Below are 21,300 nucleotides of genomic sequence, written 5' to 3'. Positions count from 1 at the left end.
GTCTCTCTACCCCCATTTCCTCCCGCCCCATGCAAGGTGTCATGTGACCCACGCTGGCTTTGAGCTCAGAGGAGGACCTTACACCTCTGACCTCCCCGCTCCTGAGGGCTAGGGGTGTCTCTATGCATCACCACACGTAGCTTCACCTGGTGCTGGGGCACGAACCCAGGGCTTTGCGCACACTAGGTAAATAATTCTACCGACGGTGCTGTACCCAGGCCCTGGACTCTCCTGCACCTGTTACCTGACTCCTCTCTGGCCTGGCCCAAGTGAGTAGGACAGAGGGCAAGGTCCACAGTAATGGGGGGTGGTCCCAGTCCTACCTTCTCTGTCATTCCCGGGGGACGGTTCCAAAGCTCACCCTGAGCACTCGGGCACTGCCCTCACTCCCCAGGAGCCAGATGTACCCCAGGATTGATGATACAGAATAAAATACAAGGCAGACCCTGAGCCACGGGCAGGGAGAGAGCACACCTGCCCCTCCCACCACAGCCCCAGGTTCAAGTGGGTGGAGACAGGGTGTGGAGGACAGCAGGTTCGGAGGGCGGTTGCACCCAGGAGCACAACTTCCTCCAGCTGCTCTCGAAGGTTGGCTTGGGCTGACTCTGCAGGGGACTGCCTGTCCTGGGTGAAGGGAGTGCGTCTCGTCCTCTTTGTGACTACTTCCCTGAGGTATGGTCTGTGTCTTCTTGGCGTTATTTATCACGTGGGCACTGGTTAGGTCGTCTGTCCTTCCTTCAAAGGCTCGTGCCTCACTTAGTCTGTCCCCAGAGGTCCTAACCTCTGCTTAGTTCACTCACAAAATGCTGGGAGTGTCTTCATTCTTGGGGGCTATGCCACGGGATACAAAGTACAGAATTTCAAACTGCTGGAGGCTCAGGGAACACTCAGGCTTTGACTAGTCCGGTGAGGCTTGCCGTGAGGCAGGGTTGACCGAGAGTTGCCTAGGGACCTCTCTGCACGTTGGTGGGCTGGAGTGGGTAAGGACTCAGAACCCCTGCTGGGCTCCAGGACAGACAAGGGTGTAGCCTTCCTGAGTACCAAGGATAATGGCATTCCTTGGTCAGCCTTGGTCAGCTGCCCAGGCTCATCTCGGATCAGCTAAAATCTCTCAGATCCCCATCAAAGAAACCCAAGTTTAGGATTTCCAAAAGAAACAGGTGTCTTTGTTAAGAAGCATAGAATGTTAGCTGACCCCGTGAAGGGCCCACACCTGGCCCCTGGACTCCCTGAGGCTCCCAGAGACAAGTCCTGCACTGGGAGACCCTGGCATGAAGCCCTGAGTTCAGTCCAGAACTGGGGCTCCTCATGGGGAGTCAAGACAGCAGGGGCCTAGAAGGAGAGGGAGGGCAAGGCCTATCTAGGGGGTTCACATGGGGCCTCCATTAGCCCTTGATAGTGGCATCGGAAATGACTGTCCTGCTCCACCACCAGACTGTGCCCTTAGACAGTGCCTCATGTACCGGCCCCCAGGCTCCGTGACCATATGGGGCCTGCCCAGCTGGACTCTGGACACTGATCTTGGCCTCTTTGACTGTGGCTGTCCTGGCTGCTGACCTGAACAAGGGAGGCTGTCTGAGTCCCAGATTTGACAACGTCTGACAGTTGGGACATGTTAAGACCCTTCCTCTAAACGGCTGGGGCTGGGGCAGCAGGCAGTCTGAGGACTACCCACCTGGCCCTTGCAGCTCACCACTCCTGTCATGGGACTCTCCTGGAAGGAGCGGGTCTTCACAGCCCTCTTGGGGGTTGCAGCAACTTCAGGCCTCACCATGCTCATCCTCATCCTGGTGAAGGCAACCAACGTCTTCTTGCCTGCAGACACCAAGGTTTGCTTCAGACGCCGGAAGAGGATGTTGGGCAGGGTGGCCAGGATGTCAGCCTCCACGCCTTTCTGATCCCAATGTTGTCCTTAGTTTGGGATCGTGTTTGATGCTGGCTCCTCCCACACATCCCTGTTTGTGTACCAGTGGCCAGCAAACAAGGAGAAGGACACAGGAGTGGTCAGCCAGGCCCTGACTTGCCAGATAGAAGGTCAGTGGGCAGTCACACGGTAGGTCATTGCTACCTGGCTCACACACCCAGGCAGTGACAGGAGGCCTGGTGTGAGAGACCATTTGGTGGCAGGTGGAGGCTACGTTTCTAGTCCTAAGGAAAGCACACCACCCTGATGGACTAGGGCTTAGAGCTCACAGCTGGGCTGGCTCTGACGAGAATACACACACAGACCTCCCCAGGCCTGCAGCTAACGCCTCCCTATCTGACCCCACGTCCACCCTCTCTGGTGTCCTGGAGCTTCCCAACTAGGTACCACACCACACTGATGACAGAAACCACCAAGCGCTGGGCCCCGAGTTCATTTCCTGGGGTTCCTCTCAGTCCTAGAGACCAAAAGCCTGAGGCCTGGGGGTGGCAGAGGCACACTCCCCAGGAGCCCAGAAGTGGGAGAAACTTGGGGTTTCCTACCTTTCCATGCGAGGATTGTAGTCACTAGACTGGGATCCACCGGGCAACCAAACTAGCCTTATCTATACATTCCTTCGTTGTTGTTTGAGACAGAGTCTTGCTGTGTAGCCCAGACTGGCCTTGAGCCCTCTATCCCCTGCCTCAGCTTCCTGAGTATTATGGTGATCGGCAAGCACCGTCATGCCCCATTCAAAAATCCTTAATTAACCTGGGAACTTCCTTCTTCCAAACTTGGTTACATTCACAGGTTCCAAACATTAGGGTGTGTCGCGTCTTTGGGGGCCACCACTGAGTCCCAACCTTCAGATCTGGAGCCTTTTCCTAGGGTACTGTGTTTCAGGACCTGGGATCTCTTCCTACGCCTCTGACCCAGCACAGGCTGGGGAAAGCCTGAAGAGCTGCCTGGAGGAGGCGCTGGCATTGATCCCGCAGACCCAGCATCAAGAGACACCCACATTCTTGGGGGCCACAGCAGGAATGAGACTGCTCAGGTGAGTGTAACAGGTTGCATCTGTTAGGGTCACTCCAGAAAGCCAGGCTTGAAGACCCTGGGGTGAAATGCGGTGGAGCCTGGGCTGAGGTACAATGGAGGTTGGGGTTAGGCTCTCCTACTGCGTGACCCTCTCTACCCAGCCAGAAGAACAGCTCTCAAGCGAGAGACATCCTGGCTGCAGTCTCCCAGACACTAAGCAAGTCTCCCGTAGATTTTTGGGGTGCCAAGATCCTGACTGGGCAGGACGAAGGTGCCTTTGGTTGGATCACAATCAACTACGTCCTGGGAATGCTCCTCAAGGTGCAGGGGCAGCCCAAGGGTGAGGGGTTGGTCTGAGAGGCCCAGTGCCTGGGGCTGGCTGGCCAGCAGCTAGGGCCAGTGTGGCTGCCCAGATCTAAGCATTTCATCTGTGCTTCAGTATTCCTCCGGACAGTGGATCCTGCCTGAAGAGAGGATGCTGGTTGGTGCTCTGGACCTGGGTGGGGCCTCCACCCAGATCAGCTTCGTGCCTCAGGGCCCCATCGGGGACCAGAGCACCCAGGCTACCTTCCGTCTGTACGGTGCCAACTATAGCATCTATACTCATAGCTACCTCTGCTTTGGGCGAGACCAGGTCCTGAGAAGACTCCTGGCAGAGCTGGCACAGGTTAGGCTGCTATTTGAAGGATGGAGACGTGGGAAGGCATGGGGTAGCGTGGCGGACTGCAGCAGGGCTTAGGGTCCATGCCCTTTCCTCTCTCTGCAGAGAAGCCCAGTAGGCCCGGTCAGACACCCATGCTACCATAGCGGCTACCAGGCCACACTGTCGCTGGCGCCACTGTATGAGTCACCCTGTGTCCACACTACAGATTCCCTGAACCTCACCCAGAACGTCACAGTCGAAGGGATAGGCAACCCTGGGGACTGTGTGGCAGCCCTCCAACGCCTCTTCAATTTCTCCAGCTGTAAGGGCCAAGAAGCTTGTGCTTTCAATGGAGTCTACCAGCCTCCCGTGCATGGCCAGTTCTATGTGAGCAGCGCCCACCAAGCTCGGGCTTCCTCCTGGGGCCCTTCTGACCGCAGGGGCTCCAAGGACAGGGGGAACAGGAGGTGGCCCGGATGGCTCCTTGGAGATTGCAAAACTGGAGGGGATACCCGTGTAGAGGGTCCCGAGCCTCCTTGGGGCTGACGCAGCGTTCTCTACTTCCCCCAGGCGTTTTCCAACTTTTACTACACTTTCCACTTCCTGAACCTCACCTCCAGGCAGCCACTGAACATCGTCAATGACACTATCTGGAGGTTCTGTCAGAAACCTTGGAAACAAGTAGGTGCTGGCCCTCGCCCCCTCTCTATACCTCACCATGCCAAGTAGGGCTTCTGGGGTCTTACTGCATTTTCCTGGACAGAAGCCACGTTTGGGTACCAGGACTGGGGAGGAAAACACCGTGGTAGGGAGAGTGGCTTGCTTTGGATAGAAAAATGTCCAGGGCCCTGTTGGGATCAGCTTCTGGTTGTCATGAGGCTGCCACCCCACCCACTCCTAGCTGCAGGAGAGTCTCCACGGGGACTTAGGGAGGGGCTTTTAAAAACATTTAACACTGTCCTGATGTCTGGAGACTGGATGTATGGCGGTCCCATTATAGCTGGGGTCTGGGTGCTGGGAAGCCTTGGGACCTCACTTACTCATTGGCTTCTGGAACTCAAGGTGGAAGCCAGCTACCCCGGGGAAGAACACTGGCTGCGGGACTACTGTGCCTCAGGCCTGTACATCCTGGTGTTGCTGCTCGAGGGCTACAAATTCAGTGAGGAGACCTGGCCCAGCATCCAGTTCCAGAAGCAGGTGACTGGCACCTAGAGCCTCAGCATGTCTGGTTCAGGGTAAGAATGAGATGGGCAGCCACCCAGCAGCCCTGAACAGCTGTGTGTCTCGCAGGCAGGTGGCATGGACATTGGCTGGACACTGGGCTACATGCTGAACCTTACAGGCATGATTCCAGCCGAGGCACTGACCCAGTGGCGGGCTCAGAGCTACAGCATCTGGATGGCTGGAGTCGTATTTGCAGTGCTGACCCTTGTGGCCATTCTAGGAGCGGCTGCAGTCCACTTCTTCTGGACCCAGGACTAGATAAACCCAGGCTGAAACAGATCACAGATGCAATGCATCTAAAGCAATTCACGTGTTGGGATTCAACAGCAACAACATAAATGTTTGTGTTGCCTGCCTTGTGAGCCTTTAGCACACAGGACCTGCTGGACGCATCCTGGATGTCTGCCTTTATGAACCCCTGACCATTAAGGGCTCCAGGCCATCGAGCAGACCAGGAGGGTCAATTCTTGACAATACTGGCTCCCCTCTGCCCTCAAGGTGGCACTGGATATGGGGTCTGTAATCTCCCAAGGGATGGAAACAGAAGGTTCTGGGGAAGGGCAGTTGTGGGACTAGGGCTACCTCTGAAGACTGTGGCCAGCCCAGCAGAGATCCCTGCTTCCTTACTATAATCAGACTGGACCAGACAGTCAGAATCCAGATCTGTGGGCCAACCCAGCTTCCCTCTCCCAAAAACTTTTGGTTGGATCCCGTTTATCATCGATCCCAGGAGGTGGACCACATAGGGAGGAGGGGAATAGTTTTTGTTTGTTTAAATTAAAGCTGCTCTTGTCACAAAATGTATTGCTAATGCTGGTCTCCTGGCTTGGGTCCTGGACCGGGTAGGGCTTCCACATAGGTCCCAGCTGGGACCACAAAGCACTTGGGGAAAATGCCGATGCAGCCATCTCGGTGTCCCTCCAGCCAGGATTCGTCCACTGTGGAGACATGTCGATGGTGTGTCTACTTACAGCAAAGACCGAGCCCTAGAGAGCAAAGCCCCCACCAGGCCTGGGCAAGCCGGCAGTGTTGGGGAAGGGTAGTCCTGTCCTACCTTCACACAGAACATCCACTGTGTCCCCTCGGTGGAAGTCCAAATCCTCGGGCCTTTGGGCTGAGTAATCATGTCGAGCTACTACCTGGTAGAGGACCGGTCGGCCCCAAGCCCCCTGTGGCAGAAGGGTGGGCTTCAGGGGTGGCACAAGAGAGGGGCTTCCCCTGTACCTGCCTGGGCTGCCAACAGTAGGCATGACAGTCTCCCTCCCCCCACCCCATCCCCCGGCTCACCCGGCACTGGAGCTGCAACCCTCTTGGGCCGGTGGCTGCATTCCTCCACACACTCTGCAGTGACTCCTCTGTGGGGATGGGGACCCAGAACTTCTCTCCTGGGGCTTGGTAACTGCAAAGGGAGTTTGGGCTACAGTATGTAGGGGAGTGTCTGGTGTCACTCTCCAGTCCTGGCCCTTACTTCCAGTGGCTGCCTAGGATCTTAAGCATAGAGCTAAGGAGGTCTTAGCTTTGGTCCCTTCCTAGGCCTGACAAGTGACCAGTTCAGGGCAACCCTCACTTCCTTGTAGCTCAGATCCACCCTTTTCCCCTGCAACGTAGGGTCCCCTCCCGCACAGCTTTCTGACTCACCTGAGCTGTCCCACATGGGCCTGATGGAGGAGGGCTTGAGCCAGCAACGCTCGAAGACTGGATAGGTCAGTGTCTCTCGGGGCCTTCAGGGGCACAGTAAAGTGGCACTGTACGGTGACAGTCACCAAAGATTCAGGGTCCTTTGCAGCTGCTCCCTGAGGACAGGACAGAAACAGTGTTGTATAGCCTTTGAAGGCAGGGTGGTCCTTGGACCCAAGGGATCAGAGTAGAGGCTGGGCTAAAAGGAGGACGACGGAATCTGACTAGGGCGTCCTTGCTCCAAGAGGCTGCTGAGGAGGGATTAGAGAGCAGGATGGCTCTTACCCCAGTTCCTGAGGAGTCTTCAGAGGGGCCCGGGGCAGGCCGTCCAGATGCCAGTAAATTGTAGCATAGAGCATGACTCATGGGACCACCTTTCCACAAAGGAGACACTTTGAAGTAGACCGGCAGGAAGCTGTCCCTTGCCCCAAACTTCCTTTAAGGGACAAGTGCCCACGTCCCAGTTCTCCTGAGGCGGCTCCTCCTACCCTTATTGCTCAGTGTCCTCTTACCCACGGATGGAGGAGACTGATGGCCGGCCTGCTCCACCTGGGACCTCTGCAAAGGAAGACAGGGGTAGCAGGACCTCAACAGTGTCAGTCCCCACACATGCCATCTACAGCGGCCTCGATATGTTTTGTTTGATTTTGTTACCTCTTACATTACGCAGAACATAAATGGTTTAAAATTTATTTATGCAAGACTTGAATGCATGCCAGTGTTTTATTGTTTAGATTGCCAACTTTCCTTCAGGTGGGAGGGCACTTTCCCTGGACTTCATCAGTGTGAGAAACCCATCTGCAGATGTGCCCAGGTGTGACAGCAGCTACAGCCTTCCACTTAAAAGCTTGTTTAACTGGATGGCGAGAGCCTACTTGTATGTCAAGAAGTTACACACATGAGCATGTTGTGGATAAGTGCAGAGTACAGTCTAGGTAAAACACTTTGCCAAGTTTCAACAGAGAGTTCGCCTTGTCCTCACAAGTTTACAATTCAGACTCCAGCCTTTACAGTCAGGAGGGTTTTGCTCCAAGCATGAGCTCTTGTATTCCATCTGCATAGATCTAATTTATACCATGGGTCAAGTAGAATAAATGTGTCCATAGCCTCCTTTCCTTTTCCCCTCCTTTGAAGTGTTCAGGTCTCATTGAAGCTGGTAACCTGGCTACTCTCCAATTGTCAGGCTCTGCATCCATAGAGTCACTGTTGTATGGAGGTGTTTGCTAAACATCCCTGATGTGGTTTCTTTAATTGTCAAGTTCTGCATCCATAGAACCACTGTTGTGTGGTGGTGTTTCCTAAACATCCCTTGATGTGGCTTTACCATTGTTGGATTTGTATAAACAATTTACAAAACTCCCCCCACAAAAGAGTGTAGTCCTGGGGTGGGGCCTAGAGTACAGGGATCTTGAGGTGGTGGATCTGGACTCAAGGGAGCAACTCCTTGGGTTCAGTCCTGGCAGAGCCAGTAGTCAAGGATGTAGTCTGAAAGCCTGGCCAGCAGTTAGCAGGAAGTCTGGGAGTAAATGCATGGTAGGCCCAGACCCTAGGCACACCTTGGGAAAGGGCTGAGTCTAGAACAGGTTCTGGTGGAAACTTCACCTCAAGCCCCCTCCCCTATCTCTCTTCAAATCCTGCTGCATCTCAGAAAGCTCGCCAAATGATGACCCCTACTGCAGAGATGCTAAAGACCACCCCATGGGGTATTTAAACTGCCCCCCCAGAAAACAGACTCGTGGTTTCCCAGTCTCTCTTTTCCATCTTCTCTCTGGGGGCTGGAAGGTCATCCAGGAGCATTGTATCCTTTAAACGTGGGTTTTTTTTTTTCTAATTTGGTTTGATCTTGTCTGATTTGGATTGCTTATCAGGCTTACCGGGGTGCAGAAACTTTTCACCTAGCACCACTGGGGAGTCAGCCTGCTCCCCAGGTCTTCTATCAATCCCCAACTCCAGATTTGTGGCTTCTCCATTGACCCTGAGAAGCCCGGGACAAACTCTGAATAGGTGCCCAGCCTTGGGTTGGCGAGGAGGTGGAAACCTCTAGCCTCTGTTGGGCACTCATGGGTGGGCGTGGCTTGTGAAATGTTTTTGAAGGGAGACTGGAAGAGCAATGTGTGGCCCTTGTGAAGTTCACAGCCCAGTACGGGAGCTGGCAGATGCAGCTTTAAGCACCCGGGGATTCTGAGCTTAGCTGTAAAAGGTTGCTGTTAAGGACATGGAACTATTGGGTTGGGACGAACTGAATCCCTGACAGAACTAAAGAGGAGGTGACTGTCCTGTGTCCTGTAATAATTCCACATCAAACCTTCTCCTAAAGTGCTCACCACTGGCTCTTGGGGCCGCAGTCTGGCAGCAAGGGTTCTGCCCAAGCACTCCTCACCCAGGCGCAAGGGGCTCTGAGAACTTGCAATGGCTAGGAAGGAGGTTGGCACTGTTTGGGCCTTCTGACATGCCTTTCCCCAGACTGTCATGTGATCTGATCACCGTACATCCAACAGAGGCTCCAACTTTCTGCTGACAGCCCCCATCTGGTCCCTGTGGTGGGTCTGAGTGTGTGCCAGTGAGTTGGCCCCCCTAGTCCATCCCCTGGGGTCAGGTGACTATGGCTGATCCTTACCATATCCCTGGCCTGGTTGTCAATGAGGCTGCCTGCCCTCTCAGAAGCTTACGCTCATGACAAGTGAATGAATGGGAGTGACCAGCCATCCCTGCCAGGTCAGAGCTGTCCCTCAGGAGGAGTGGGAATGCAGTGGATGCAAACTCTTTGAAGGTCTAGGTTTCAGCCCATCCGTAGGAGGAGGGGTACCCTCATCCTCAAGGCTTTCTCACCATGTGGCTCAAGTCCTTGGCTCCACCTGCCTACGCCCTGTTTATCTGTGCACAGTTCTGCAAACCAGGCAAAGATAGGCCTGGGTCTGCTCCATGCCTACCCACCTACCTGCTGAGGCCAGCCATCTGTGTTGTGGTTGTCAGGGATGCCAGATGCCACCACCTAGTGAGAGCAGAAATACAGCTGGATTAGGGCCCCACTGAGTCCAGGTCCCCAATTCCCAGCACCTCCAGCTGTAATCTGCAGGATGTGTGCAGCCTACACCTAGCTCAAGTCTTAAAAAAAAAGTATGACCAAGAGAAACATGTACTACTAACATCAACTCAATTTTAGCACAACTTTTTAAATATTTTTGTTTCTTATAACCGTGGTCTAAGCCACCTCTGACGGGCGCACAGGACAGTGTTTTCTCCGCCTACACACAGTCCACCTCGGGGGACATTCACAGGCAGTGTGCCCCTCAGGCAGCTGCACGTGGTCACATAGAGTTGATAGGTCCAGCATGAGTGCTGCGGCAAATGACCATAGGTGTGCGGCCAGCCCAGGGATCATCAGTGCAACATCAAGTTGGCCCGTCTTTGTGACACTGCAAATGACTATTTTCTTTAAGGTACTCTCTTCTGTTTGGAGGTGGTTTAGGGGGCCTGATATGGCCCAGAATGGGCACACACATCCCTTCTGGGACCTTGCTGTCTGTAGCAGAGACGCAGAAACAAAATACACGAAAATGCACAGATACTGGGAGCAATGGGAGAAGAGAGGGGGATGGGAGGGGCACCGCTGGGGATTCCCATGCAAGGGCTGGAGCCCCTGCTTTAAAGCTGACTTCCTGTAAGTTCTGCCTCCGGGCATACAGCCTCATGTGTGAACACTCACTCCCAACCCTAGGAGCCTTGTGCCCTACCTGTCTTTCAAGTGGCCTAGACTACACCCAGCTGTCCTCATGAACACACTGGATGTCCAGTGCAGGAGCCACCACCCTGTGAGCTTGACATAGGCCACAGCTGCCATTCTGGGAGCTGGGTACCCAAGCTAGAAAACACCCTAGTGCTTTACCTTAGCCTTGCCCAGGAAATCCATGGGCTTCAGGTGCTGTAGGTACTGCCTGGGAGGCTGGAAGACTTCACCCGTGGGGACTTGCCGGAGTTGCAGGGGTGCCCGTTTCTGGAATGGAACACGTAGACCTGGGTGGCCACAGCTGCAAGAACCCCGAGTCTTGAAGCAGAGGGACTGCTCAGGCTCCCATCATATGTGCCATGCGGGCAGTGTGATTGTCACCTGCTGTCCTCACCTGCACTTGGTCCAGGGCAGTGTCCAGGACGCCTTGGGCCCCCTCTGGCCATTTGGAAGTTGCCTCCACTAGAGTATCAGCAGCCTTGGCCCAGAGCCCTGCCTGGCACTCTGCTGATGCCATGTTGTATAGGACCTAGGAACAAGGGCAGACAAGACAGCAGGGTCCAGGCCCCCAAGATGGTCCTCATACGTACGCCCCAGTCACAGTAGCTGGAGGATCTTCTGTATGTTCAGTTGGCATTGGAGCCATAGGTAGGGACCAGGCCACCTGCTGCCCAGCTGGCTCAGTTGTCAGATGCCAAATGGTCATTCCCTGTTATCTTGTTTACTCCTGGGAGGGCCATGTTTTGCTTTAAGTTGTTCTGCTTGGAACAGCAGAAATAGCTCTCCCTTGTGCTGCTGTGAATGGGGTGGGGGTGGGGTGGGGGAAGGTTGGAGAGATGGCTCAGTGGTTAGAGTACTCATTGCTTTTCCAGAGGACTTGGGTTAGATTTCCAACTCTCACATGGTGGCTCACAATGTATTCCCTTGGCTAACATCCTCCTAATTCTATACTCAGCCATTCCCATTAACTGCTCCCTGTACCCCCGAGTCTAGAGTGTCTCTAGGGGTTCCGATTGGCTGTCCAGAGACATCCAGAACCCCACATTCAGAACATTCTAATGGGCAAAGTGGACTGAGTTAAGGCTACCCTACAGCCCCAGGGACACGTGAGCTCACATGATTCTGGGGGCCCATCCTCCCTTCACCCTGGGGAGGAACACACACAAGAAACCCAGCTTTGCTACAAGTAGAGAAACACACTCACTCTCCCTATTGCTTCTTACTGTGTCCTCTGGCTCAGCTGCAGGTACTGCTGAGCTACCCCTCACCTCCCCCCAAACTGGTCTGTCACCTTGTTAGGATCTTCAATTCTGTCTTGCTTTTCTCCCACATGAGCCCATGCTGGCTGGCTCAAAGTATATAAGTAGTCGGCTCCCTCCACTGCCTCTCTAGCCTCCAATCAAGGAGCTGGGGCACTTCAGGGCTTCAAAACTTTTTTAGTTAGACAAGACACTTCATTCCCCAGGGCTGGCCATGACAGTAACACCAACATAAAGGTGACACAGCCCCTGCCAACACTCTAGACTTTACCCCAGGGCTCCAGCCAGGACCTCAGACGACATGGTGGGACCCCTACTGCATCCCAGTGCCATGGCAGAACCCTAGGTCTCCCAGCAGAACCCAAGGGCCGTGGAGAGTACCTCCAAGCCCCAGTGACTGCTTGGCGTCTGAACTCTGCACACATGAAATGCCCACTCACCTCCCAGGCTTGCAATTTGAAGCGCAGACCCAGCTGTGTGTAGTCAATGGCAGCGTTGCTTCTCAGCTGTGCCAGGGCCAGCTGGAAATCAGACACGGCCTCCTGGAACCTGTGAGCATCAGGGGCCTCGCAACAGCCACAAAGGAGGAGCTTTGGGGTACCCCACCCACCCTCCTCTCTGTGCCAGCTTTGGGAGGCCTGAAGGCAACAGTGGTCACCTAGAAATAGCACCTCCTGGGACTTGAGTCCAGACCAGCATGCTTAATGGGAGTTTACTGTCCAGTGCTGCTTAGCCTCCCGAGCAGCGCTCTCTTTGCCTGACAGGGGTCGCTGCTTACACCCCAAAACCTCTTCCCACTGTCCCGGGCCCTTTTTTCCTGCCTCTGAGGCCCAACCTTATGGGGCCTCCTCCAATCTCTGAGCTTCCAACTCTGGATGGAATCTCTGTCGCCCACTAGATTCTCCACTCCCCCTGGGCTGATTGCAGCCCACAGCTCTGACTATCCTTCCTCCCTTACTGCTCTTGGAAAACTGGAAGGCCATCCACATCCTTGAATAAGCCCTTGTTTTCACATCTGCAAACTGGCTATAAACACAGTGTTCTCACTGCTACAGACATGAATCTTGACAGAGACAAGACCAAGTGTGGGCCCCAGCCTAACTAGAGCATCCTCATCCAGGCTGGAGGGGATCCGGAGGAGAGAGGGAAGGAAGTGGGGGCAAGCATTGGTTTGCAGAGACAAAGACCCATCCAATAAGGAACAGGGAGGGGATCCTGCTGTGCTTACCTCTCCAGTTGGAAATTAGCCACTCCCCGCTGGAAGAAGCCAACAGCCATGCAGGTATCCTTGGTCACTGCTTGGTCAAATGCCTAGGGACAAAAATGCTTGTGGAACAGCAAACTCAGTAACCCGAGAATCCAATGCCACAATGGAAATGGAAATCTATCACCTTATGAGAGCTGCTTGCAGCAGGTGCCTGCCAAGCTAGCGCCCAGACAATGTGTCACAGCATGGATTTCTCAGCTGCCCCAAGCACCCCACGATGAGCTCAGGGCATATCCCTATGGCATAGAAACCCATTTTGTCCACAGCAAGCACAGAACTAAAAGAAAATGCTCCAAAATGTCAGTAACAGTTATCTCTGGGAGACAGGACTATATAAGATTCTTGGCTTTGCTTGTTTGTTTGTTTATTTGTTGTTTGAGACAGGGTGTTTCTCTGTAGCTTTGGAGGCTGTCCTGGAACTCTCTATGTAGACCAGGTTGGCCTTGAACTCACAGAGATCCACCTGTCTCTGTCTCCCGAGTGCTGGGATTAAGGTTATGCGCCACCACCACATAAAGACTTTTGGCTTTTTAAAATCTCCTTTCAGGGGCCAGAGGGGGTTGTTCTTCCACGGGTCTTGAGTTCAATTCCCAGCAACCACACGTTGTTCCACAACCATCTATAATGGGATCCGATGCCCTCTTCCGGTGTGCAGGCATGCATGCAGACACGGCACTCACATACATAAAATACATAAATAAATCTTTCAAGATCTCTTTCGGTAGTTCACACAAGACACACAAGAATCGGGACACGGAAGTCCTCTGTGTGCAGGCAGCACAGCTACTTAAACCAGACACAGAAATGGGTGTCCTCAAGAAAGGAAAGCAGCCATCAGTTAAACCTGGTGTAGTGTCCTGACACCCAGACTGGCCAGGTGGACTGACTGTTGAACTGGATCTGACCTGAAGCTTTCACAGGCCACAATCAACCTGGAAATGGGGGGTGGGGCTGCTGGCGGCTACGTCCAACGTCACACGTTTCACACTGACGGGCTGAGGAGCAGCCACATCACACCTGCGCCCCTGGTTTTCCTTATTGCGGTTGCACCACCTGCTTCTCAGGGCTTCCGGGTGTAACTGATACGCCGAGGCTTGCACGCATAGTGGCTTTATTGACTTAAGGTAGTGCCCATTCTTTTTTTCCAAGATAGTGCCCATTCTTGTTCTTACTGCAGAGCATTTCCAACCCCTCTCTAGTTACAGTGTGAGGAGGCGAGCACTGGATTGGCCTAACACATGACTCACTGTTAACCACCTGGTAACAGACCGTCACATTTCCTTTCCTGAACAATAACCTTTTTGTTTGTCTTGGTTTTTTTTTTTTTTTTTTGATACTTGGTTTCTCTGTGTAGCCCTGGCTGTCCTGGAACTTACTCTGCAGACCAGGCTGGCCTCAAACTCAGAGATCTGCCTGCCTCTGCCTCCCTAGTGCTGGGATTAAAGGCGTGCACTACTATGCCTGGGTTGAACAACAACCCTTTTTTTGTTTGTTTGTTTTTTGAGACAGTGTTTCTCTGTGTAGTTTTGGGGCCTGTCCTGACACTCGCTCTGTAGACCACGCTGGCCTGGAACTCACAGAGATCCACCTGCCTCTGCCTCCCAAGAGCTGGAATTAAAGGTGTGCACCACCACCGCCTGGCGAACAACAACCTTTTAGTGAAGAAGCAATTCTGAAGTAATTGTAGGTGCAGATGCATATGTGAAAAACAATAGAAGAGGCTGGCAATATGCCGCAGTGTGTAAAGACACTGCCACCACGCCTAATGACCTGAGTTTGATTACCAGGAGGTCCCACGTGGTGGAAGAGAACTGACTCCCACACACCTGTAAATAAGTAAATAATAATTTCAAGGGAGAAATAGTAGAAGAGACCATCTCAGCACAGCCAGGCCTCCTGCTTTCACCCGTGGTGGCCGGGTGTCTTTGCCTCTCCTGTGCCCGGGTATCTTTGCCTCTCCTCTGCGTGGTATCCGGGTAGATCACTGCCGTGCGGATGTCTAAGTTGTCGGTGGGTGGGTTTCTACCACACAGCCAGGAATGGCTGTCCCTTTGATGAACATGAAGCAGGGAATGCCCTGACTGCCTCCTCTACAGGGTGTGAACCTGGGTAGTTGTGCTTTGAGAAGCAGGTGGGCAGACATGGGAGTCCTCGAAACTGGGAAGACGGACTGTATATGCCACCATCACTACAGGCAGAGCCCCGGCCTATTGACTCTGGCCCAGCCTTCAGCCTGCCTTCAGCTTCAGGTATGTCCCTCCCTCAGTCCTGACGGCACTTGGCCCATGTGGCTGTGTGCCCTGTGCCCCATTCTGGCCACAACTAAGAGAGGGGTCTCCCAACCACAAAGCTCCTACCTGCTTCAGGCAGTCACTAAGAGGGAGCATTAGTGGAACAATATCTAGGTAAACGACGAGGTAAAGGGGCAGGAATTCCTTCCCTTCCAGGTGGCTATGCGGTGGAGAAGGGCATCCTTTTCTAGGGTGTCCACTGGAAGATAAGGAGTCATGCCCGCAGTCACGTCTTCCTTTGCATTCCCCTCTAGGCCTCCACCAGGGGAGGGTCTCTGTCACCAGTCCCAGGGTCGCTTACCCGTAACGCAGCCTCGGGATCCCCGGCCATCAGGTGCACGCAGCCCATGTTGAAGTAGATCTTGGCCGGCGGCTCCCGGACGGCTGAGAAGAGGCACAGCGCGCGTTCCAAGTCTTCGCGCGCCACGGCCAGTACGCCGTGATGCCAGTCCCGTACCTGATCCCCTAGAGTGCTCATGGAGCTGCTCTGCCGCGAAGTTAGCGAGTCTAGCCCGAGAGTGCGGGGCGGGAGAAGGGTGTCGCACAGAATTTGGGGGGGGCTGGGGGCTGGGGGCAAGGCTTCCGGGCCAGGACAGCAGAGAGAAGCAGCTGGTGAGACCCGATTAATGAGCACTCAGGACAACTGGAGTTGATACACTGACTGGGGGGCCTGAAGCCCCGCCCCCCGCCCCAGGCCCCTCCCCGAAGCCCCGCCTTGAACCACTTAACCTCACTCAGTCCCCGGGGTTGAGGACTGGGTTTCCGACCACATAGCCACGCCCCTTCATCCTCTAGGCCTATCGGTCCACTCCCTGGCCCAGCTCAGCGCCGATGAGACCACGCCCACCTCCATTCGGACACTCCCTCTCCTCTACCCCGCCTCCGAGTTCTTGCCTACCTCCCGACGTGACCGCGCCCCTTACTCAAGCCTGGCCCACCCCTTCTTTCTCACCATAAGCTCAGAATTTCAATGGAGCGTGGAAGAGTGTGCAGGGGAAAGTCGTCTGGAAGCGCTGCAGCGGTCGGGCCAAGATTTCTGAGACAAGCGTGAACCGTGCACGGCAGAGCGGCCAACGCAGAGGTCAATGACTTCAGGCCAGGTGGGCAACCTGAAGGATAAACAGCCCAAGGATTGTCAAAGCTCAGCCCCGCCCAGTGCATGTCCCTTGGAAATAACCGATGGGTTTGAATGCTCCCGGCAGCGACAAGCAGGGCAGGACTGGCTGCAGTGTGACTAGCCAGGGCCCTCAGAAGCCGGGTTGGGGGCCTCAGAGTCAATTGTGGTGCAGCCTGCAAGGCCTTTCTCATGTATTGGGCACTGGCCTGGCTGCTGATCCTCCCCCTTGCTAGCGTGGCCATCAGGACTGGGTCTTCTTCCAAGTGCCTTTTGCTCCGTGTGGCCACACTGTCCAGAAAAACTACCAGTTGGACAGGGCTTGTGTCTTGTATAGACAGGTGGGGTGGCCCAGTGGGGACTATGCAGGACACATGGAGGTTGATAGCTACCTTCAAACCTCCTGCTTGGCTGAGGTGCACCCACAGTCTGGGTATCATATACCCTACCTAAAGCTGCTGATACAAATCTCACCTGGAATTTTCTCCCTGACCAGGTGTTGGGGCACCATGACTTGGCCAGGTTGACTTACACGATTAAGCACCACAGCACCTAACCCAAGTAACTTGAGCCATTCATCTTCCCTGCCTTGAAAAACAAACAAACAAAAAAGGCCTTCCAGGAAGAGGTACTGAGCAACAAAATGGAAAGAAACCCACAGGAGCCCAGGCTGTTGGGCTCCTGTGCTCAGAGCTACAGCTGGTTTTCCTTCCTGTGTGACCCTGGAATAGTAACTCACCTTTTCATATGCTTCATCCTTATGTGTAACAATAGCAGGGATCAATTCTGTCCTGGCAAGGCCTTTACGAGAACCGAATGAGATCGTGTGGATGGTGTCAGTCAACTGTAGATGCTTAGTAGAGCTTGTAATCCTAAATTCCCTTGGTCTTCCTCTGTGGGCTGAGTTTCCCTGAACTTGATGTCCGGAGTAGGTGGGTGTTGCTAACCTGCTGCCTCTTCCTCCTCCTCTTTTGTTTTTTTTCTGGACAGGGTTTCTCTGTGTAGCCCTAGCTGTCCTAGAACTCACTACGTAGACCAGGCTGGCCTCAAACTCAGAGATCCATCTGCCTCTGCCTTCCGGGTTCTGGGATTAAAGCCGTGTGCCACAGCACCCAGCCTAACCTGTCTTCTTTAGGTTCTGGTGAAGGCATTCTGCCCCAATCCCCAGATCCAGATCCTGTATTGTTCCTGAGCAGGCTGGCACTCTCTCTCTCTCTCTCTCTCTCTCTCTCTCTCTCTCTCTCTCTCTCTCTCTCTCTCTCTCTCTCTCTCTCTCTCTCGTGGATTTCTTTCCCTTTTGTTGCTCAGTACCTCTTCCTGGAAGGCCTTTTTTTTTTTTTCAAGACAGGGTTTCCCTGTGGCTTTGGAGGCTGTCCTGGAACTAGCTCTTATAGACCACGCTGGTCTCAAACTCATAGAGATCCGCCTGCCTCTGCCTCCCGAGTGCTGGGATTAAAGGCGTGCACCACCACTGCCGGCTCCTGAAAGGGCATCTTAACCTCCATCCCTGCCTTCCCACCCCATCTGTCCATTTTCTTTTCCATAGATCACAATTGTTCCTAGAGTGGTCCATAGCCCATGTAGTGGTTTGAATGAGAATGAGCCCATCGTCTCATATGTTTAAATGCTTGGTCCCCAGACAGTGGAACTGTTTGGGAAGGACCAGGAGGTTAGGCCTCACTGGAGAAGGTGTGTCACTGGGGATTGAACTTGGAGGTTTCAAAAAGCCTGTACCTCTCACTCTGCCTCATTCTGGCAGTTCAAGCTCTACCTGCCACCAGACTCCTGTCCTGGAGGTCATGGACTCTCCCTTAGAACTGTAATCCCAAGTAAATTCTTTCTTCTCTAAGTTGCCTGGGTCATGGTATCTTCGGAACAATAGAAAATTAACTAGGACAGCCCACTTTCTTAAGTTGCATGGTCGTCCCAAATTCTACAAAGATTTCCTCCTGTTCTCTGATGAACCCCAAGTGTCAGTCACAGTGACTTCCCCCTGAGCATGTACGACGAGCTCTCCACACAGTTCACGTGGGTCATTATAAAGGCCATGTAACTTAAGTTTAAGTGGACAGGGACCCTGTGGTGTAGCTGACCATGGTTTTTGGCTCTGTGTGGGTCCATAGTCCTGTGTGACGGCCATTTGGGTGGCAGGGCATCCTCTGGGGATGATTTCAAATTCACACATGGATCTTGAAGGAGTGTGGATTGCAGAAGTCAGGTGGGATTCATGCCCTTGTCCCCATATTTGCTGAAGAGTTCAAGGAACTGCAATACCACCTTCAAAAGACCATATCTGGGGGCTGGAGAAATGGCTCACTGGCTGCTCTTTCAGAGGACCCGGGTTCAATTTCCAGCACCTACATGGCAGCTCACAACTGTCTGTAACTCCTGTTCCAGGGGATCTGACACCACAGTAGTCATCTATGCAGGCAAAACACCAATGTACATAAAATACAAATAAATTATTCTTAAAAGCCCACATCTGAGACCAAGCCTCCTTTTCTCTTTAGGACAGAATATTCAAGAAGGTGGACAGGGCATGGGGTCGTTTAGCCTCTCCTCCTCTGGCTCTGCAGGGTTCAGAATGCAGATGGGAGTAAGCCCTGGAAGGATACCTCTAGTCTCTCCTTTGGGTGCATGAGACAACTCTGTTCCAGGCAGCAACGGTGTCACCCATTTCCCAATGTACCTGCCGAGGGCCAGGCCTGGTACAGCCCAGTAGCAGCCAGGGGAGCAAAGTCCTTCATTGTAGAGGAGACACCTGCTCTTGGCCCTTGAGTTGGGGATCCCACAGAGTGGGTAAGAGGGAAGAAAGACTTTGACAAGTGTGGGTGGGACTGTGGGAAGTGAGACTTTTGTACCACAAATGGAAGCCTAGAATGATGCCACCATCACAGTGAAAAAGTGACTCCAGATACGTGGAAATGTATCCACACAAAACTGGGAGACAAGCTGGGCATATTCTTAGCACTGGGGAGGTTGATGCAGGAGGATAGTGAATCCCAGGCCAGACTCAGCTACATAGCAAGGCGCTCCCTCAAATAAATAAAAATGGAAGCAAACAAAACATACATACAAGTGTTCATTGTGACTATAACAGCAAAAAAGGGGTGAGCAAACAAATTTCTAATAATAATGATAAATGCACAGTCCATCCATACGATTATCTGCCACTTATCTATAAAAAAAGGCAGGAGGTTCCGACATAGCATAAGTGGACTTTGAGGAGATAAGTCACCCATAAAAACACAGATAATCTATGATCCTGTTTGTGGAAAATATCTAGAACATATCTAGAAGAGGAGAGGAAAGGAGGCAGTACTGATGGGTGTGGAGTGGTCCCTGGCAGGTGATGAAATGTTCTTTAGTTGAACTGTGTACTGAGCATGCACTTTCAGAAAGTAAGCTTTACAGTGAATTGTGTTGATAAGCTGTAGGAAGTTTCTGAGATGCATGCAGAAACAGAGCGAGAGTTTGTAAATGAGTAGTTCTGTTCACAGAGGAGGCCTGAGCCAGCCTGGCTGCAGAGGCCCAGCTATGCCAGCCAGTCTCCTCAATATCTACCTTGTCCTGGCTGTCCTGGTGCCTCTGGAGTCTGAGTGTGGGTGGGTTCTGGGTATCAGCTCCGTCTCACTGGAATCTGGACACACAGTGACTTTGTCACTTTACTCTGTGTTACTGAGAGGATTTTGTTATGAAGAAAAGGCACTGGATCTTTGGTAGGAGACAGTCAGCCTTGGCACTACATTCCTCAGACAAACCTAGCACATCTATTAGGAATAGTTGAACTACATGTGTGATTCCAGATTTTCTTTTAATAGTATGCTGTGGTGGTTTGAAAAAAAATGACCCCCAAAAGGTGTGGCACTAATGGAGGTGTGACCTTGTCAGAGTAGGTATAGTCTTGTTGGAGGAAGTCTGTCACTGTGGAGGTGGGCTTTAAGAGTCTCATATATGCTCAAATCAGACCTAGTGAGACAGCTCACTTTCTGTTCCCTGTAAGACATAAATAGAGCTCTCAGCTCCTTCTGCAGCAGCATGTCTGCCTGCACCACACCATGTCTCACCATGATGATAATGAACTGAATCTCTCAGCTGTAAGTCACCCCAATTAAATGTTTTGCTTCATGAGAGCTGCCATGGTCATGGTGTCTCTTTGCAGCAATAGAAACCCTAACTAAGACATACACTAAAAAAGAGAGAAATGAATGAAATTGATTTCTTTTTAACTGTGTGTGTGTGTGTGTGTGTGTGTGTGTGTGTGTGTGTGTGTACATGGGTGCAGCGCTTGCAGAGGACACCAGATTCCCTGGTTGGAGTTATGAGAAGTAGTCATGAGCCACCCAGTATAGGTGCTGGGAACCAAACTCAGTCCCTCTGGAAAAGCGATTAACTGGGGAATCATCTTTCTAGCTCCAAAATTAATTTTAACTGTATGTTTTAACTCCAAATTACCCAAAACATTTCTACACACAAATGACGTAAGAAACTCATCTATGTGCTCTATTATCCTGTCCTTGTCCTGGTGCAGAGAGAGCAACATGCTGGGCATTGTGGGGCTTAGTGACTCTCCTTTAAAGTCTTTCCTGGGGAGACAGGGCTTTCTGGGGGCACTGACACCAGTTATTGCCCTACCTACCTGCCTCATAACCCGCACCAACCTCTAGGGTCTAGTTGAGAGGAGGCTGGGAAAGCAGGAGGATGGAGTCAGACTGTTCGCTGGGCCCACTTTTTGGTTGTCACCCTACCGTCACACCAACTGAACCCAGAAATCTGGAGGGGCCCCTGAAGCCCACCCATCTGCCCCCGTAGCCCTACCTACCGTATTTTGTTGGAGGGGCCCCTGAAGGCCACCCATCTGCCCCCGTAGCCTACCTACCGTATCTTCCAACCGTCAGGCTGCACTTGGAAGCTGAGCCAGCACTTAGCTTCTCTCAGGATTGTGGGATTCCCTGTTCCCGGGCTTGCTTCCGGCTGCTCACATCAGGGGAGAGAAAGGCCATTTCTGCTCTGTGACCAACGGTGTCCTCTGGCCTTGTATAATTTTAGAAGCTGGAGGCCAGTTTTTGTTTGTTTTTTTTTTTGTTTTGTTTTTTCTCAGACAGAGTTTCTCTGTGGCTTTGGAGGCTGTCCTGGAACTCACTATGTAGACCAGGCTGA

The 21,300-nt window shown here is 52.9% G+C and overlaps 2 protein-coding genes across 3 annotated transcripts; one reads left to right on the top strand and one right to left on the bottom strand.

The window, feature by feature from the left end:
• The first annotated feature begins 412 nt into the window (after positions 1–412).
• Positions 413–5,605, top strand: Entpd8 (ectonucleoside triphosphate diphosphohydrolase 8). Its single transcript, XM_005083721.4, has 10 exons — positions 413–672; positions 1,689–1,829; positions 1,917–2,034; positions 2,807–2,957; positions 3,100–3,259; positions 3,378–3,605; positions 3,705–3,968; positions 4,152–4,262; positions 4,644–4,778; positions 4,872–5,605. Exons 2-10 carry the CDS (start codon positions 1,704–1,706, stop codon positions 5,061–5,063), a joined length of 1,485 nt encoding a protein of 494 aa, XP_005083778.1. The 5' UTR covers positions 413–672; positions 1,689–1,703; the 3' UTR covers positions 5,064–5,605.
• Positions 5,564–15,679, bottom strand: Noxa1 (NADPH oxidase activator 1). 2 transcript variants are annotated; one of them, XM_005083718.3, is made up of 12 exons: positions 15,328–15,679; positions 12,697–12,779; positions 11,909–12,017; positions 10,604–10,738; positions 10,369–10,476; positions 9,421–9,474; positions 6,971–7,040; positions 6,768–6,856; positions 6,444–6,598; positions 6,093–6,204; positions 5,860–5,974; positions 5,564–5,743 (listed from the first exon to the last, which is right to left on the bottom strand). In XM_005083718.3, the coding sequence occupies exons 1-12, from the start codon at positions 15,502–15,504 to the stop codon at positions 5,613–5,615; spliced, it is 1,338 nt and encodes a 445-aa protein (XP_005083775.1). In that variant the 5' UTR covers positions 15,505–15,679; the 3' UTR covers positions 5,564–5,612. The 2 variants fall into 2 exon arrangements, with proteins under 2 accessions (XP_005083775.1, XP_005083776.1); XM_005083719.3 differs by having other exon boundaries at positions 6,995–7,040; positions 15,328–15,678.
• Positions 15,680–21,300: the final 5,621 nt, after the last annotated feature.

Source organism: Mesocricetus auratus, unplaced genomic scaffold, assembly GCF_017639785.1.
Source record: "Mesocricetus auratus isolate SY011 unplaced genomic scaffold, BCM_Maur_2.0 Super-Scaffold_100004, whole genome shotgun sequence".
Lineage (NCBI taxonomy): Eukaryota > Metazoa > Chordata > Mammalia > Rodentia > Cricetidae > Mesocricetus > Mesocricetus auratus.
Note: the sequence above shows the minus strand (reverse complement) of the source record. Positions and strands in the feature narration are given on the sequence as shown.